Source organism: Salvelinus namaycush, chromosome 26 (assembly GCF_016432855.1).
Source record: "Salvelinus namaycush isolate Seneca chromosome 26, SaNama_1.0, whole genome shotgun sequence".
NCBI lineage: Eukaryota > Metazoa > Chordata > Actinopteri > Salmoniformes > Salmonidae > Salvelinus > Salvelinus namaycush.
Genome location: NC_052332.1, coordinates 16,527,797 through 16,543,422, shown reverse-complemented (window position 1 = coordinate 16,543,422; position 15,626 = coordinate 16,527,797). Strand labels below are relative to the sequence as shown.

The following is a 15,626-nucleotide window of genomic DNA, read 5'->3' as shown; positions in this document are numbered from 1 at the left end:
AAAGGAGTTTGGATAGCCAGTCAACCCCCAGCCTTAGTGTTTGGCCGGAGAAAGGAGTTTGGATAGCCAGTCAACCCCTAGCCTTAGTGTTTGGCCGGAGAAAGGAGTTTGGATAGCCAGTCAACCCCTAGCCTTAGTGTTTGGCCGGAGAAAGGAGTTTGGATAGCCAGTCAACCCCTAGCCTTAGTGTTTGGCCGGAGAAAGGAGTTTGGATAGCCAGTCAACCCCCAGCCTTAGTGTTTGGCCGGAGAAAGGAGTTTGGATAGCCAGTCAACCCCCAGCCTTAGTGTTTGGCCGGAGAAAGGAGTTTGGATAGCCAGTCAACCCCCAGCCTTAGCTTGAACCAGATAAAGAAGTCAGCCATGTGTTCTCCAATAACAACAGATCCCAGAGAGATGGAGGCTTTAGCTTTAATGTGGGATCAGGCCATTGGTTTCTCATCCATATCAGTGGAACTGTCCGTTTGCAATATTACAACAACGAAGACATTACTTCAAACAACCAACAATGTTTTTTTCCCTCGGACATCATAACACATCATTGCACGGGCAATAGAACAGCACAGCATGCACTATGATTTTCTCTTACCATGAAGCTGGATGCTCATTTCCTCTAAACTAAAACAATAACAAATGCGCAGGGGGAGGCCAGTGGTGCTGTTTTACCTATCGCAGATCTCAACTTTAAGACCAGTTAAACAAAGCCATTTATAAAGAGGAAACATCACTATACACTATCTAGTTCCCTCTTATTCTCTCTTTAACCCCCCCCGTCTCTCCTTCACTCATTATTTACACTCTTCTACACTCTTCTACTCTATTCTACACTATTCTAATCTACTCTACTTGACACCATTCTACTCTACACTATTCTACTCTACTCTATTCTACTCTATTCTACTCTACTCTACACTATTCTACTCTACTCTATTCTACTCTACTCTATTCTACTCTACACTACTCTACACTATTCTACTCTACTCTACTCTACTCTACTCTATTCTACTCTATTCTACTCTACTCTATTCTACTCTACTCTATTATACTCTACTCTACTCTACTCTACACTACACTATTCTACTCTACACTGCTCTACACTATTCTACTCTACTCTATTATACTCTACTCTACTATACACTATTCTACTCTACTCTATTCTACTCTACTCTACTCTATTCTACTCTACTCTACACTATTCTACTCTACACTATTCTACTCTACTTTACACTATTCTACTCTACTCTATTATACTCTACTCTACACTATTCTACTACACTATTCTACTCTACTCTACACTATTCTACTCTATTATACTCTACTCTATTATACTCTACTCTATTCTACACTATTCTACTCTACTCTACACTACTCTACTCTACACTACTCTACTCTACACTATTCTACTCTACTCTATTCTACACTATTCTATTCTACTCTACTCTATTCTACTCTACTCTACACTATTATACTCTACTCTATTATACTCTACTCTATTCTACACTATTCTACTCTAATCTACTCTACTCTACTCTACTCTACTCTACTCTACTCTACTCTACTCTACACTATTCTACTCTACTCTACACTATTCTACTCTACTCTATTATACTCTATTCTACACTATTCTACTCTACTCTATTCTACTCTACTCTACTCTACACTATTCTACTCTACACTATTCTACTCTACACTACTCTACACTATTCTACTCTACTCTATTATACTCTACTCTACTCTACACTATTCTACTACTCTACTCTACTCTATTCTACTCTACTCTACTCTACTCTATTCTACTCTATTCTACTCTACTCTACACTATTCTACTCTACTCTATTATACTCTACACTATTCTACTACACTATTCTACTCTACTCTACACTATTCTACTCTATTCTACTCTACTCTATTATACTCTACTCTACACTATTCTACTCTACTATACTCTACTCTACTCTACTCTACTCTACTCTACTCTACACTACTCTACTCTACACTATTCTACACTATTCTATTCTACTCTACTCTACTCTACACTATTCTACTCTACTCTATTATACTCTACTCTATTCTACACTATTCTACTCTACTCTACACTACTCTACACTACTCTACACTATTCTACTCTATTCTACTCTACACTATTCTACTCTACTCTCATCTACTTTACTCTACTCTACACTACTCTACACTATTCTACTCTACTCTATTCTACACTACTCTATTCTACACTACTCTACACTATTCTACTCTACTCTATTCTACTCTACTCTACACTACTCTACTCTACACTATTCTACTCTACTCTACTCTACACTATTCTACTCTACTCTACACTATTCTACTCTACTCTACTCTACACTATTCTACTCTACTCTACTCTCATCTACTTTACTCTACTCTACACTATTCTCCCTATCTCTCGCTCAATTCAATTTCTCTCTCTCTCTCAGTGCAGCACAGATAAATACATCACCTCCAGAAGCACACCCTGTCAGTTGCCATAGTGACCGCCCAAGCGGGAGGGTCAAAGGGCTTAGGGGCAGTGTAAACACATTGGCCCTCGCTGTTTCCTGTTTAGCTGGCTGCGCTTACCGCCTAGATCTGCCCTCCCCCCTTTCAGCAGCCACTTTGACTAACAGCCTCCCCTAGTATCTCCCTTTTACCTCCCCCTCTACCCATCTAGTGGATTTTCAAACCACCCAATATGATGCAATATAATAACTAACAATGCCTTGGTGGAAGGGGCAAGTAAGCAGTTGGTTGCACTAACACAATCGTTGTCCAACAGAAAAGTTTGTGAAAACAGAAGTTTTGACATGACACATGATGACTAGGCATCTGTCAGCTAATAACCAAATGATCATTCTCTCCACCCCACCACACCCCACAAACACGAAACAACTGTGCATCCACATATGCGCTGCATGTGTTTCGATTTGAAAGCAACCTTACTTAAGTAATAAGGCCCGAGGAGGTGGTATATGGGCAATATACCATGGCTAAGGCCTTGCACGACGCAACGTGGAGTGCCTGGACACAGCCCTAGCCGTGGTATATTGGCTGTATATCACAAACCCCCGAGGTGCCTTATTTCTATTATATACTGGTTACCAACGTAATTAGAGCAGTAAAAATAAATGTTTTGTCATACCCGTGGTATACTGTCTGATATACCATGGCTTTCAGTCAATCAGAATTCAGGGCTCAAACCACCCAGTTTTTAAAGCTCCACATAGCTCTTTGTCCTCCTTTGTCCCTGCCTGCCTTCCCTCGCTGTACCACCTTCTAGCTGGCCAGTGTGCCAGTGTGCTGCCTGCCCCTGTGCATTACGAATGGCCTATGCCCCGTGCACTGTGCTCTGTCCGTGGCATAGCTGTGTAATGTTCTCTCCACATCCTCATTCAGCCGGAGAGAGGAGCGGTTAATGATCGGTTTAAGGTAAATACAGAGGCATATGCATTCTATGTTTATGGTGTGGGAGAGACACTGATAGAATCACAAGGATAGTTGTGCTTAGATGGTAGTAGATACGCCCACAGATCCGATCCCATTTGTCCCATGTTGTGTCCCCTGCAGTGACTCCCTATGGCCACTAGGGGCAGTAGTGAGATAGGATACCACACACATGCCATACATACACAGACCGAGAGGGGATAGAGAAGGCTAGCTTTGTGTATGCCTGCCTCTCTGACTCTGTCTCTCTGTTTCTCTCTCTCAGGTGATCAGGAAGGGCTGGCTGACCATCAACAACATTGGCATCATGAAGGGAGGAGCCAAAGAGTACTGGTTCGTCCTGACCGCTGAGTCCCTGTCCTGGTACAAGGATGATGAGGTGAGGTTTTGGTTATGCAAACACTCGTGCGCACAAAGACACAAAGACACAAGGGCTTACACACACTGGCCTCTGCTGGTTCTTGATCTTTTTATGTGTCACCTAAATCTCTCAGATTTTATAGCAAAGATTTCATACCAGAGTGATTTAATGAAGGTACCTCATTTGCTTATGTCCCGGTTCTGTCACAAGTTTTTGGGGAAGGAGCTCACATATGGAGGTTTCTCATAGAATGCCTAATTAAATTCATTTTCATTGGCTTTATTGTGTTGGATGGAATGACAATAGAAGACCACTAAAATGCTGCTCCTGTCTTTACCGCCAGCACACGTCTCGTCACCCAACAGTGATGTGTCTCCAGTTAACGACAACTCACGTGTGATTATCGGTAGCTTTTTCCAAAACCAGTAATAGAATTATTTCAGTGAGATACTTTAAGTTTTACTTTACAGTTTTTTACAATCGCTAGGACTCATTTCTCAATACTTAGGTCACTTTTTCAAAACTCTTCACACAGTGAGCACAACAGCAGTCTATGTGAGCTAAACCGTGGATCATTTTTCATTGCTTTGGCACAAAATGCGTTCAATGACTACATCTTTCAAATTTCATGAATTCTTTTCTCACTCAGACACAACCACCACCAAAACTCTATGTACCTACAAGCCAATTTATACATGTGTATATACTCTTTTCAAAACTGTTAAACTTAAGTTCAAAACCTAACATAACACAACATTGAATAAGACAGCAATTTGCTACATTTCTACAGTGATACCGTATTGAAATATATTCCAAATCTAAAAAATTAAATACTATCAAAACAATTAGACCAACCACAGCTGATTCCCATTGTAGCTGAACACCTACCCAGGTGTTCGTCTTTCAATTTCATTACCATCTATACAAAAGGGGACATTTTTAGGAATAATGCTGTACTGTAAGGTAAACATGGACCCTGCCAGAGACAGAGAAGTGGCTGACAGAGGAAGAAGAGTGGCTGGGAGAGGAAGAGGGAGAGGGAGAGGGAGAGGGAGAGGGAGAGGGAGAGGGAGAGGAGTACGAGTGCGTGGTGGAAGAAGACTGAGAGGAAGTTCAAGAGCTGCAGTCTCAGATGAGATTAGGGCTACTATAACTGATCATGTAATAAATCATGGTCTATCAATGAGAGAGGCTGCTCTGAGAGTGCAGACAAATCTGCAACACTCGACAGTGGCATCTATTGTGAGAAATTTCTGGCAAAACAACAGGTAAGATGTGCATTCTGCAAGGGCATCTGACTGAACTTCACATTACAGAAGTAAATTGAGCAAAGCCTCCAAACCCACTTGTGTGTAATTGTTTTTGTATTTCTGCGTAGGACCCAACGGTTACCTCCCACAGGCAGGAGAGGTAGGATTTTCACTGCTGTGCAGGAAACTGCAATCGTTTATATGGTCATCAGAAACAATGGCATAAAACATATTGAAGCATATTGCATCATGTCTGATTCGTTCCTGTAACATATACTGCAGTGAATTCTAAACAGTAGAGAGGTGTCATTCTTGTTTTGTAAAGACATTTTACAAAAGAAAACATTGTGTAACGCTACCTGTTGTTAGTGTTGTTTAGGTCATTGTTTTATGAGTGACAAAGTGTGCTTGTTGGGTGACAACCTTTGCTAGTGTTATAGAAGAATGAGTTGATTTGAGACATGTATGAAGTGTTTTGGTAGTTTTAGTGCATTTTGGATGTGAAATTAACTGCTGTGCCAAGCTGAAAGTTGGTTAGGAGAACTGTGTGAAGAGTTTTGAAAAAGTGGCCTTAGTATTGAGAAATGGGTCCTAGCGATTGTAAAAAAAACTGTAAGATGTTTAATTTTAAGATTCAATGTTTCTTTTCCATAGTTTATTCCAAGTCAGATGCTGAGTTTTCCAGTAAAATGTGCTGGTGTAGTTAGGTGGTTGTGTTTCAAAAGGCTTGTTCTGATAATAGAACCTGACACGGTTTGAACCAGGTCAGATTGGTCAAAGACAATCCCAGAACCCTATTAGAAGTTATTCAGCCACAGTCTGGCTGTCTCCATGCCCTAGCTACAGCCGCTCCACTGACTGACTGACGTCACTGTGTGTGTGTGTGCGCGTGTGTGTGTGCGTGTGTGTGAGTGTTCGTTTGTGTCTCTCTAACAGAAAGTTTATATTATATATTTTTCTCCTTAACAAAGAGTCTGTTCTTTCACACACTAAAGGTGTTGAGATGGGTGAATGGATGTTTTTTTGTCGGGGGCAGGGGGGTTAGTGGAAGTAGAGAGGGTGGGGGTGAGTGGGGCTGTAGTGGGAGAGAGGTAGTTTAGAGGGTCTGTTCAAAGTGAGACAGGGCCCCCCAGCATGTCAGACACCAAAGCTGGCACCCACATGTGCATACCAGAGCCCTGCGCTGAGTGTGTGTTTCCAATTACACACACACACTCGCACACACACTCGCACACACACTCGCACACACACTCGCACACACACTCGCACACACACACACACACACACACACACACACACACACACACACACACACACACACACACACACACACACACACACACACACACACACTGTCGGGACCGGCCTGCATGTTCCCCTTCAAGACTAGGGCCCGTATCCACAAAGCATCTCAGAAAAGGTCTTAAGATTCCTGTTAAAATCTGTTTTAAGACAAAATAATCTCCCAGCTCAGACTATGTTTTTAGGATGACCCACTCTGATGCAGGACTAAAATGCAACCATCAAATGTGATCTCAGCTGATAATCACGACAGTTTGAGGTACCGCAAAGGACAGATAGTGATGATGCTCATTGACATTGTTAAAAACGATAGGGAATTACCAATCGCGATGAGGCATCGCCAGCTGTGAACTCTATAGAACGCTTCAGACAACCCTTGTGAATGTGACTGTACATCAAATGTTGCAATGGTCAAACATTTTATATAATTTTTGCCTGACAACCACTTTGCCTAATCTTAATTATTAATATGTTGGCATGCGTAACCCTTTTTTTTTTAACCGATTCTGATTATTGTTAAAATCTGAATTTTGCCAATATTACCATTATATCAACACACTTGCCACTCCTGTTTAACAACTCTAAATCGCTTTGGCACAGTAGGTATCAAGTCACCTGCTGATAATGTTGCATACAACTTTTGAAAGGTCTATCATTTTCATCGAACACAATGAAAGTTAACACATGCCCTAGATGCCTCCAATAGCCCTAGTTAGAGAAATGCTCAGTTTAAGCATATTTTTTACCAATGTGGCGTTGCGCTCCAAAGGGATAACTTGAAATAACATGTTGTAGGTAATTAAATGATCATTAAAAAAAAAAAAAATGTGTTTATTTATTAGCCTAGTGGTGAGAAGTATTTACGCATGTCACATGAAAGGCCTTGTGAAGTCACTGTCGTTAAAAGTGCAAGAGATACTGTTGCATGTAGGTCCAGATAATTGATGGATTGATCACATAGAAATATCAAAACATTCTTTCAACCCTAAAGGAATTACCTGTCTATGGCGCAGGAACCACTGACTCACTGCCTTTTTCTCTTATCAAGACACCTGCTGGTAACTCTTAACTGGTTAGGACAGCTCACGAGGTCTCCTAAATATCTGTAGACTAGGTTAGGACTCTTATGACTAAAGCGGCTTCATGCATAGCATATATTTTTACCCGTAAGAGTAGGAGTAAAATATCTCTATTCTCAGCACTTACCACCAATTTCCTACTCTGAGACACTGTGGATACGGGCCCAGGGCTACTTTTCATCAACTTATTTAATTTCAAAGGGGGCTAGAGAGGAGGAGGGAAAGAGGAAGAGAAAGGGGAGGGAATTGGGTGTAAAGGAGTAGAGGAAGGAGGAGAGGAGTGTCTCTGGTTAGCTGCTTAGGGCCGCAGTAACAAGGACCATGTGGGACGGACAGAGAGACAGGGACAGAGAGAAGGATGCTGTGGTCTTCCTTTCATCTCCCTGTCTACTCCCTCCCTCCCTCCCTCCCCCATCCCCAGAGCCCTATCCCAAATAACGAACACACATACAGGACAGGAGCCCCCCTCCCCAACTTCATCCTTTCCTCCCTCCCTCTTTCGGCGTTGCTCAACATGTATTTATTTGAACTTGGCGGTCTCTCTAAGCATAGGGACCCAAAACTAACATAGCACCACTGCTCCAGCTCAGAGGAGAGACGGACTAGTGTAGCTTAATGAGCAGGGAACAGAAACTTTCCATACCTTTGTCTAGGCAGGGTGGACATGCTTTAATTTTCACACACTCAGTCACATACATAAGAACACTGAGGGGCATGCAAAGCACACACTGGCTAACGTACACCCACACAGATGGACGCAGACACACTCATCCACACATGAACACCATACACACTCTCTATAATTAACCAAGCATATGTTAAGTACACTATTTAACTGAGTTGCTTTTTTGCTTCTGTCCGTGTTTTCATACCGAGGATCATCCACACTAACACACATATAGAGCTTTAAAAAATGGACTTGCTTCTCATTATTGGGAACCCATGCCTTGTTGGGAACCCGTGCCTTGTTGGGAACCCATGCCTTGTTCTGGCAGCTTAAAACAAAAAAGGAGGTCAAGACTATTGTGCTGCTTCAGTAGTCGGTATTGTAACACACACACACGCACGCACGCAGGCAAACACACACACACACACACACACACACACACACACACACACAGAGGGTAGGGTCTAGGGGGGTTAGGGGTCTGGTTTGTATTACCAGACATGCCAGGGCTTTGAATCAAGCATCATTGGAGCACAGAGCTCCCCAAAGCCTCAAAAACCAGAGAACCGGAGAACCAGAGAACCAGAGAACCAGAGAACCAGAGAACCAGAGAACCAGAGAAGAAGTGAATTAAGAGAAACCCTCAAAAGCACGAGCCAACGCCAAGCCCATGACTCTCATTATTTACACACACACACACACACACACACACACACACACACACACACACACACACACACACACACACACACACACACACACACACACACACACACACACACACACACACACACACACACACACACACACACACGCGCACATACACACATACGCACATACGCACATACACACATACGCACATACACACACACACAGCACATTAGCTTGCAACGATGCTATAGTTGTCATCGAGCTGCTGTGGGACCCTTCACGCTTGTGTGTGTATGTGTTTGTGTGTGTGTGTTTGTGTGTGTGGGTGAGGGTCTCCCTGCAGCCCAGTCCTGATGTAAAGCTGCTGGATAGCAGAGTCTCAACTGGTGATCTGAGCTGTAAATAACCTGGGGGGAAATAGGAGGCACTCGCTCTCAACAGCACTCACCAAAACATGTGTGTGTGTGTGTGTGTGTATTTGTGCAGTGTGTGTCTCAAGGACTGCATCTTATAAAAAGCAGTTGCGCTCAACAGCGGACTGTTAATTGGAAACATTTTGCTGTGTGGTTTTCATTCCTCTGGTGAATCTGAGAGCCGGGATATCGTGCGAATCAGTCTCAATTGCATGTGAGAGAGAGAGAGAGAGAGAAAGGCAGAGAGAGAGAGAGAAAGGCAGAGAGAGAGAGAGAAAGGCAGAGAGAGAGAGAGAAAGGCAGAGAGAGGGAGAGAAAGGCAGAGAGAGAGAGAGAAAGGCAGAGAGAGAGAGAAAGGCAGAGAGAGAGAGAGAAAGGCAGAGAGAGAGAGAGAAAGGCAGAGAGAGAGAGAGAAAGGCAGAGAGAGAGAGAAAGGCAGAGAGAGAGAGAAAGGCAGAGAGAGAGAGAAAGGCAGAGAGAGAGAGAAAGGCAGAGAGAGAAGAGAGAGAGAGACAGAGAGACAGTCAATCAACATCGATGTAAACCCCCTTCTCTTTTGGGTCAGTCTAGTCAAAAACTAATAGGGGCACATGACATCATACAGTATGTATATCATTTTACAGGAGACATAAGCCTATCTTAGAAAAGAATCAGAGGCATAGACATCATTTAGATATGTTCAAGTATTTTATTTCATGTCAGGGACTTTAGATGGAGCTTTCTTGGAGGTAGTCTGCCAATTGGTCAGCGTGATACAACCACCACTTCTTTATGTTGCTCAGGTTGTGACTTAATTGTAAGCTTCCGTTTAGCATAGAGCAACAGTTACACTTTGGGTTAACAATCTATGGTCATTCATCCTCCTGTATGCTGTATCTTAGTCATCCCCCTGTATGCTGTATTTTAGTCATCCCCCGGTATGCTGTATTTTAGTCATCCCCCGGTATGCTGTATCTTAGTCATCCCCCTGTATGCTGCATTTTAGTCATCCCCCGGTATGCTGTATTTTAGTCATCCCCCGGTATGCTGTATCTTAGTCATCCTCCTGTATGCTGTATCTTAGTCATCCTCCTGTATGCTGTATCTTAGTCATCCCCCGGTATGCTGTATTTTAGTCATCCCCCGGTATGCTGTATCTTAGTCATCCCCTGGTATGCTGCATTTTAGTCATCCTCCTGTATGCTGTATTTTAGTCATCCCCCGGTATGCTGCATTTTAGTCATCCCCCGGTATGCTGTATCCTAGTCATCCCCCGGTATGCTGTATTTTAGTCATCCTCCTGTATGCTGTATTTTAGTCATCCCCCGGTATGCTGTATTTTAGTCATCCTCCTGTATGCTGTATTTTAGTCATCCTCCTGTATGCTGTATCTTAGTCATCCCCCGGTATGCTGTATCTTAGTCATCCCCCTGTGGTTGGAATATTTTGGGTTCTTCATACAAATATAACCACTCCAGTAGAAGCCATCTTTAGTATATCGATGTTCATTACCAATACCAGTGTTTCCCATTCAACCGTAACATTGTAATTATATAGCATGTACAGTCTTATGCAAAGATGAAATCTGCAGTTTTAATTCTTGCCCATGACAATATTTACAAAATATAAAGTACCATTTCTGGATTCTACCTCTATGGCAGACGCCTTAACCCAGAAAAGACACTAAGTAGGCTCAGACTGATCTTCAAAAAAACACTATTTCAATTTCTCAGGACATACAGTCAGTCATCAACTCAGAACAGAACACAACAGTACTAGACAGGTATATATGTAGTTGGGCATGGCCTGTTTCTGTGGTTGAGCCTGTGGTTCGGAGTCTTAATGCTGTGCCAGGCTTGCCCAGAGTAGTGCCATGGTCTTTTTGGCTGCTGTCGCCCACTGGCTAGCTGTCTCTCTGTGTCCTGATTCTCGCGCTTCCCCACCCAGCCTAACCAATGTGCAGACTACTGTGCAACCACTACTTCCTGAACAGGTAGTCTGAACACTGGGCAGGCGGGGCGGGCTGCTGGTCCACGAGGGAGGAGGGTGAAGGAGGTACACATATATACATGTAAACACTCACACATACGCACATACACATGCACTGAACACACACACACACACACACACACACACACACACACACGCACACGCACTCACGCGCACGCACGCACGCACGCAGACACAGTCGCTCACACACACACACACACACACACACACACACACACACACACACACACACACACACACACACACACACACACACACACACACACACACACACACACACACACACACACACACACACACACACACACACACACACACACACACACACACACGTAGACACGTAGACACTGAACACACTCAAACATACACACTACTCACTGTGTTATCTGCACTGTATCCAAAATAGCTATTTGACCAATCCCATGGGCTCAGGAGAGAAGAGCGATTTCTGCCCAGTGTAGAAAGAAGTAGAGGTCTTGTCTGGAAAAGAGACAGAGAAAGAAAATGGGAGAGTAAATGGCTGAGGTCAGGGAGAAGTGATGAGTTGTGATTGGCAGTATGAGTATTTCTTCCTGTGTCCTGCAGGGAGAGAGAGAGAGACAGAGGCAGCAAGAAAGGCAGAGCGAGAGAGAGAGAGAGAGAGAGAGTCATTTGAAACCCTATCATGAGTCACAGAGAGGATTTAAAATTGTGCAATGTGTCAGTAGTCTCTGAAATGAGTTTGTGTTTTTTCTTTACATATGAAAGCAGATGAAAATGTGCACACACACACATACACACACGCACCCACACACGCACACACACAGACACATTCACAGTCAGTGTCTTAGCTAACTAGACTGGAGTTTGTATGCCCTCATTGACCTTAAGTGTTGAGGTAAAATGGATATTTACAATCCGTGTTTTTCACTACACCTAAGAAATTACCAGTGAACTAAGAACTCTTTGATCTTAGTGTAAAGTTGGTTTGGTGATCACACTGCTCCTTTACCGGCAACCATCTGTAGTACTGTGGTCAGGAAACAGTCACCAAGCGGTCAATAACACTGATAGACTTACCGGTGGAGAAACACGCTCAACATAGAGGTTAGTGGTTCATACCCAACTTCTCATACCCACATCCATCCAACTCTCTCAAACACACATCTACCCGACACCTCCCACAAACGCAGCAGTTTACATCATCATTCCTTCACAGACACTTAACACAGTGAGGACAGAAAGGATAGAGATACCTAGTTCTGGATGGGTTGGTCAATGGACTCTCGCTCTCCGTCTCCTCTCTCCCTCTTTCACCTCTTGGCGTCTCTCCGGAGAGAAGTCCCCTTTGCCGGTTGGTGATAGCGCTGGTCAGTGGATTTGTCTCTTCATGCTATCTCAACCAAATTTACCCTCCACTTTTCACCCTCCAACTCCCTCTCTCCCTCTTTCCCTCTCTCCCTCTCTCCTCTCTCCCTCTCTCCTCTCTCCCTCTCTCATCTTTCCTCTGCCAGCAGAGAAAGTGTTGATTCAGGTAGACTCCTGTTGTCTGTACATGGAGCAGAGAGATGTTGTGTGGAGGTTGTAACAGCGTTGTAACAACATTGTCCAGAGGTTATCTCCTCAGTACGAGAGAATTCTCGCTGAGAGGCAAAGTGAGGACTAGCAGCAGGCTTACGTGGCAGACGAATGGTCACCAAAAGTTTCCTTGGTGAGAGAGAGGGAAGGAGAGAGAGATGGAGGCAAGAGAGAGAGAGAGAGAAAGGAGGAGGAGCTCTTATTGTCCTCTTTTTCTTTTCCCCTTCTGTCTGGGTCATAGGTTTTTTACAGCTTGGGCTTTTGGGGAGGTAGCAAGAAGTGGAAGGTCAGGGGTCAACAGGAAGTGAGGCGCATTAATTTGCTGCGTGTGTTGTGTAATTGTAGCGGGGGGAACAGGGGCTGGGGGGGGGGGGAGGGGGAAAGGGATTGGTTGTCTAGCTGGTGAGCTTTTTGGGGAAGCATGTGTGTGGGAGGAGTGTGTGTGTGTGTGTGTGTGTGTGTGTGTGTGTGTGTGTGTGTGTGTGTGTGTGTGTGTGTGTGTGTGTATAAAAGTGTTAGGGTGAGTGTGTTGGTTGTATGTCATCGAGTTTGAATGTGTGTGTGTCAGTGAGACTGTGTGTGTGTGTGTGTGTGTGTGTGTGGGAGGGAGGGAGGGAGTGAGGCTGGATGACTGCAGAGGCTCCATGGCTTTGTAGCCAGGGCAGGAATGTCGGCGTTTCTTGGCGAGAAGGAAGGCTTGTAATAACTCCAGATGTGCGGCCCTGTGGTCTTTTCTCTCTCTCTCTTCTCTGTGCTCTGTTTTGTCTTCTAAAGCTGATTTCCTCTCCCTGTCCGGCTTGAATAAAGGGCTCTTTATACTGGTCTACACCGCCCACCACACCCCCTCACCCCCAACACCCCATCAGAAAGAGGGGGACTGGTGAATTGGGCAATGGGGGGGGGGGGGTGTTAAGGGTGTACTACTGGGAAATCAAAACCAGAACATAAGTTGAGGTGTGTGTGTGTCTGTGTGTGTCTGTTTGTGTGTGTGCAAAGGTCAAACGGTCTACTGGTTAGAGACATGGCAGTAGTGGGATAGTCCAGTGAACATGACAAAACAGAGGAAGATGCTGCAAAAATAACATTTGGCACCTTTATCATTCTCCCTCTCCCTCTCTTACTATTTCTCTCCCTTTATGTCAGGTGGCGGGTCTCACGCATGGTGATTCGGGGAGTGTGTATGTGTGTGCGTTTATGTGTATGTGTGTTTGCGCGTGTGTGTATATGAGGGGTTCCTGGCTCAGCACTGGGTGGTAGCTGGGCCTGTGTGTTTGCTTTAGCTACGGTTTCTGAGCTCCAACCTGAGAGAGAAATCAAACAGCCTCCCCGGGGAGCTAGGGCAGCACTATTGAGAGACAGAGGGAGAGCTAGGGCAGCACTATTGAGAGAGAGAGGGAGAGCTAGGGCAGCACTACTGAGAGAGAGAGGGAGAGCTAGGGCAGCACTATTGAGAGACAGAGGGAGAGCTAGGGCAGCACTATTGAGAGAGAGAGAGAGAGCTAGGGCAGCACTATTGAGAGACAGAGGGAGAGCTAGGGCAGCACTTGAGAGAGAGAGGGAGAGCTAGGGCAGCACTACTGAGAGAGAGAGGGAGAGCTAGGGCAGCACTATTGAGAGACAGAGGGAGAGCTAGGGCAGCACTATTGAGAGAGAGAAGGAGAGCTAGGGCAGCACTACTGAGAGAGATAGGGATCTAGGGCAGCACTACTGAGAGAGAGAGGGAGATCTAGGGCAGCACTACTGAGAGAGAGGGAGATCTAGGGCAGCACTACTGAGAGAGAGGGAGATCTAGGGCAGCACTACTGAGAGAGAGAGGGAGATCTAGGGCAGCACTACTGAGAGAGATAGGGATCTAGGGCAGCACTACTGAGAGAGAGGGAGATCTAGGGCAGCACTATTGAGAGAGAGAGGGAGAGCTAGGGCAGCACTACTGAGAGAGATAGGGATCTAGGGCAGCACTACTGAGAGAGAGGGAGATCTAGGGCAGCACTATTGAGAGAGAGAGAGGGAGAGCTAGGGCAGCACTACTGAGAGAGATATAGGGATCTAGGGCAGCACTACTGAGAGAGATAGGGATCTAGGGCAGCACTACTGAGAGAGAGAGAGGGAGAGGGAGAGCTAGGGCAGCACTACTGAGAGAGAGAGAGAGCTAGGGCAGCACTACTGAGAGAGAGAGGGAGAGAGCTTGGGCAGCACTACTGAGAGAGAGGGAGAGCTAGGGCAGCACTACTGAGAGAGAGAGAGAGCTAGGGCAGCACTACTGAGAGAGAGGGAGAGCTAGGGCAGCACTACTGAGAGAGAGAGAGAGCTAGGGCAGCACTACTGCGAGAGGGAGAGAGCTAGGGCAGCACTACTGAGAGAGAGGGAGAGAGCTAGGGCAGCACTACTGAGAGAGAGGGAGAGAGCTAGGGAAGCACTACTGAGAGAGAGGGAGAGCTAGGGCAGCACTACTGAGAGAGAGGGAGAGCTAGGGCAGCACTACTGAGAGAGAGGGAGAGCTAGGGCAGCACTACTGAGAGAGAGAGAGCTAGGGCAGCACTACTGAGAGAGAGAGAGAGCTAGGGCAGCACTACTGAGAGAGAGGGATAGCTAGGGCAGCACTACTGAGAGAGAGAGAGAGCTAGGGCAGCACTACTGAGAGAGAGAGAGAGAGCTAGGGCAGCACTACTGAGAGAGAGAGGGAGAGCTAGGGCAGCACTACTGAGAGAGAGGGAGAGAGCTAGGGCAGCACTACTGAGAGAGAGGGAGAGCTAGGGCAGCACTACTGAGAGAGAGGGAGAGAGCTAGGGCAGCACTACTGAGAGAGAGAGAGAGAGAGCTAGGGCAGCACTACTGAGAGAGAGAGGGAGAGCTAGGGCAGCACTACTGAGAGAAAGGGAGAGCTAGGGCAGCACTACTGAGA

The 15,626-nt window shown here is 45.2% G+C and overlaps 1 protein-coding gene across 1 annotated transcript in view; it reads left to right on the top strand.

Moving 5' to 3' along the window:
- LOC120021514 (dynamin-1-like) overlaps window positions 1-15,626 on the top strand; it is a 68,182-nt gene that overhangs the window by 39,713 nt on the left and 12,843 nt on the right. Inside the window, exon 15 of the mRNA XM_038965302.1 lies at window positions 3,721-3,834. Within this exon, the coding sequence (XP_038821230.1) occupies window positions 3,721-3,834 (114 nt within the window). The remainder of the gene's footprint in view (window positions 1-3,720; window positions 3,835-15,626) is intronic.